This window comes from Portunus trituberculatus, chromosome 18 (genome assembly GCF_017591435.1).
Source record: "Portunus trituberculatus isolate SZX2019 chromosome 18, ASM1759143v1, whole genome shotgun sequence".
Taxonomy (NCBI): Eukaryota; Metazoa; Arthropoda; class Malacostraca; order Decapoda; family Portunidae; genus Portunus; species Portunus trituberculatus.
The window spans coordinates 21,695,986-21,698,485 of NC_059272.1; the positions used below are offsets into that span (position 1 = coordinate 21,695,986).

At 47.7% G+C, this 2,500-nt stretch overlaps 1 protein-coding gene across 1 annotated transcript in view; it reads left to right on the forward strand.

The window, feature by feature from the left end:
* The window catches only part of LOC123505384 (acanthoscurrin-2-like), a 2,281-nt gene extending 1,485 nt beyond the window's left edge, over window positions 1–796 (forward strand). Inside the window, exons 2-3 of the mRNA XM_045256603.1 lie at window positions 1–335; window positions 558–796. The exon at window positions 1–335 is cut by the window's left edge and continues 11 nt beyond it. Coding sequence (XP_045112538.1) covers window positions 1–335; window positions 558–796 — 574 coding nt within the window. The remainder of the gene's footprint in view (window positions 336–557) is intronic.
* Window positions 797–2,500: the final 1,704 nt, after the last annotated feature.

Genomic DNA, 2,500 nt, shown 5'->3' on the forward strand with positions numbered 1-2,500 from the left:
GGTGGCCCTCCTGCTGGCCCTCACGGCGGCGTTTGCTAATGCCGAACCCGCTCCTGAAGCACTTGCTGATCCTGAGCCAACCAAGGGAGGAGGCAGAGGACGGCAGAGCTATGGCCGCATGACCTACCGACCCGTCATGATGATGCGAAGCTACGGCGGCGGCGGCGGCGGCGGCTTCGGGAAGGGCAAAGGAGGAGGAGGCTACGGAGGAGGGATAGGCAAAGGAGGCGGTGGTTTCGGAGGAGGTTACGGAGGAGGAAAGGGCAAAGGAGGAGGAGGAGGAGGATACGGAGGAGGCCTAAGCAAAGGAGGCGGTGGTTTCGGAGGAGGAAAGGGTAAAGGAGGAGGAGGAGGAGGCTACGGAGGAGGCCTAAGCAAAGGAGGCGGTGGTTTCGGAGGAGGTTACGGAGGAGGAAAGGGTAAAGGAGGAGGAGGAGGAGGAGGAGGAAGAGTTCGCTACATCATTATTAGAGGAGGAGGAGGAGGAGGAGGAGGTGGTAAAGGGAAAGGTGGAGGGTATGGCGGACGTGGTAAAGGTGGTGGTATCCGACTTGGAGGTGGAAAGGGCAAAGGTGGAGGAAGAGGAGGATACGGCGGAGGATTTGGAGGTGGGAAAGGCAAGGGTGGAGGACAAAGGCGTGGATATGGAGGTGGCGGAGGAAAGGGTGGATTCGGAGGAGGCAAGGGTGGTGGAGGATACAGAGGTGGATTTGGAGGTGGAAAGGGGAAGGGTGGAGGAGGTTTCCGTGGTGGGTATATGATGAGCAGCTACGGAAGTGGAGGACACGGGTGGTGAAAGGTTGCTGGTTGCCATGTCTAGCCTTGTCTTCCCCGCCAAAACACTCCTCCAACCACTCCAAACCTCCCTTGCTACTCTTATACCTCCACCTTCCACAAACTCCTCCATTCAAAGTCTACCTCATCCGAGTTTCATTTTCTCAGAAACTCCTTCATCACGAAATGCTCCTCGTCAGAAATTTTCTCTCTAGTAGGTCCTCACTCGTGTCCTTCACCTGTTACCTACTTCACCCAATGACTTCTTCACGAAGGCTTCATATATTCATTTTATATACTTGGTCTGCTACTTCTTTCATCATGAGCAGCACTCTCGCCGCGTGGTGCACTCCGCGTATCTTTACCAGCTAGAGGTTGCAACTCAAATGTCCATTGTGTTTTGTGTTCTGTGTTCTGTGTTTTTTATTAAGTTTTGTGTGTACAAACCCTATGTTTACATAAAATAATGATAGTGACATGTGTTTATCTGTTCCTCTCAAGAGGATTTTAACCTTTTGTGCAGAGACATTTTCTGTTAAAATGTTTGTTAAAACTATGATGTATGTGATAACACTACACTGAGAAATATTGTCATTCGGTAATGAAAACACACACACACACACACACACACACACACACACACACACACACACACACACACACACACCGCGTAGTGTAGTGGTTAGCACGCTCGACTCACAATCGAGAGGGCCGGGTTCGAGTTCCGGTAAGCGACGAGGCAAATGGGCAAGCCTCTTAATGTGTGGCCCCTGTTCACCTAGCAGTAAATAGGTACGGGATGTAACTCGAGGGGTTGTGGTCTCGCTTTCCCGGTGTGTGTTGTGTGTTGATGTGGTCTCAGTCCTACCCGAAGATCGGTCTATGAGCTCTGAGCTCGCTCCGTAATGGGGAAGACTTGTTGGGTGATCAGCAGGCGACCGAAGTGAATTACACACACAAACACACACACACAAGGAAGGCCTTTCCTTGCTCTCCTTGCTGTGTGTGTATTTTACTTAGTTGTATTTACTTAGTTGTATTTACTTAGTTGTAATATACAGAAAAAATTATGCTCGTGCTGTCCGGTCTCCATATCTATGCAAATCCAACATTTCTTTGAACTTATTGATTGTCCTTGCTTCAACGACTCTCTTATCTTAACCATTCCACACCTCTACACATCTTTGTGGAAAGCTGAACTTATTGATACCTCTCCTGCAGTTGTCCTTTTTATTTTCTTTCCAGTTCTTCTTATGTCACGGTTGTCCCAGGTTAGTAAGTCTTCTCTATCTAATTTTTCTAGTCCATTCATCGCTCTGCACACTGCTATTAGATCTCGTCTTTCCCTTCTGTATTCTAAGATTGTATGACCTAGTTAGTATTCGTAGCCTTTCTTCATATGACCGTTCACTTAAACTTAGGGGAAGCTTTGTTGCTGCCCTCTGTATTCTCTCTAGTTTCCTTATGTGTTTCTTTTTGTTCGGTGACCATACTGTAGCTGCATATTCTAATTTTGGGCATATAAGAGTCGTTAACTGTTTTTCTTTATCATATCTTCGTCTATGTAAGTGAATGCCATCTTTGTGTGTGTGTGTGTGTGTGTGTGTGTGTGCGATGTTTTTTAACTTGTCTTTTACGTGTGTCAGAAGTGAATTATTGTATATAGTATAACATTGTGTAACGGATCCCGACTAGTCCTATCCTCAATCAGACGCAGAACCCGACT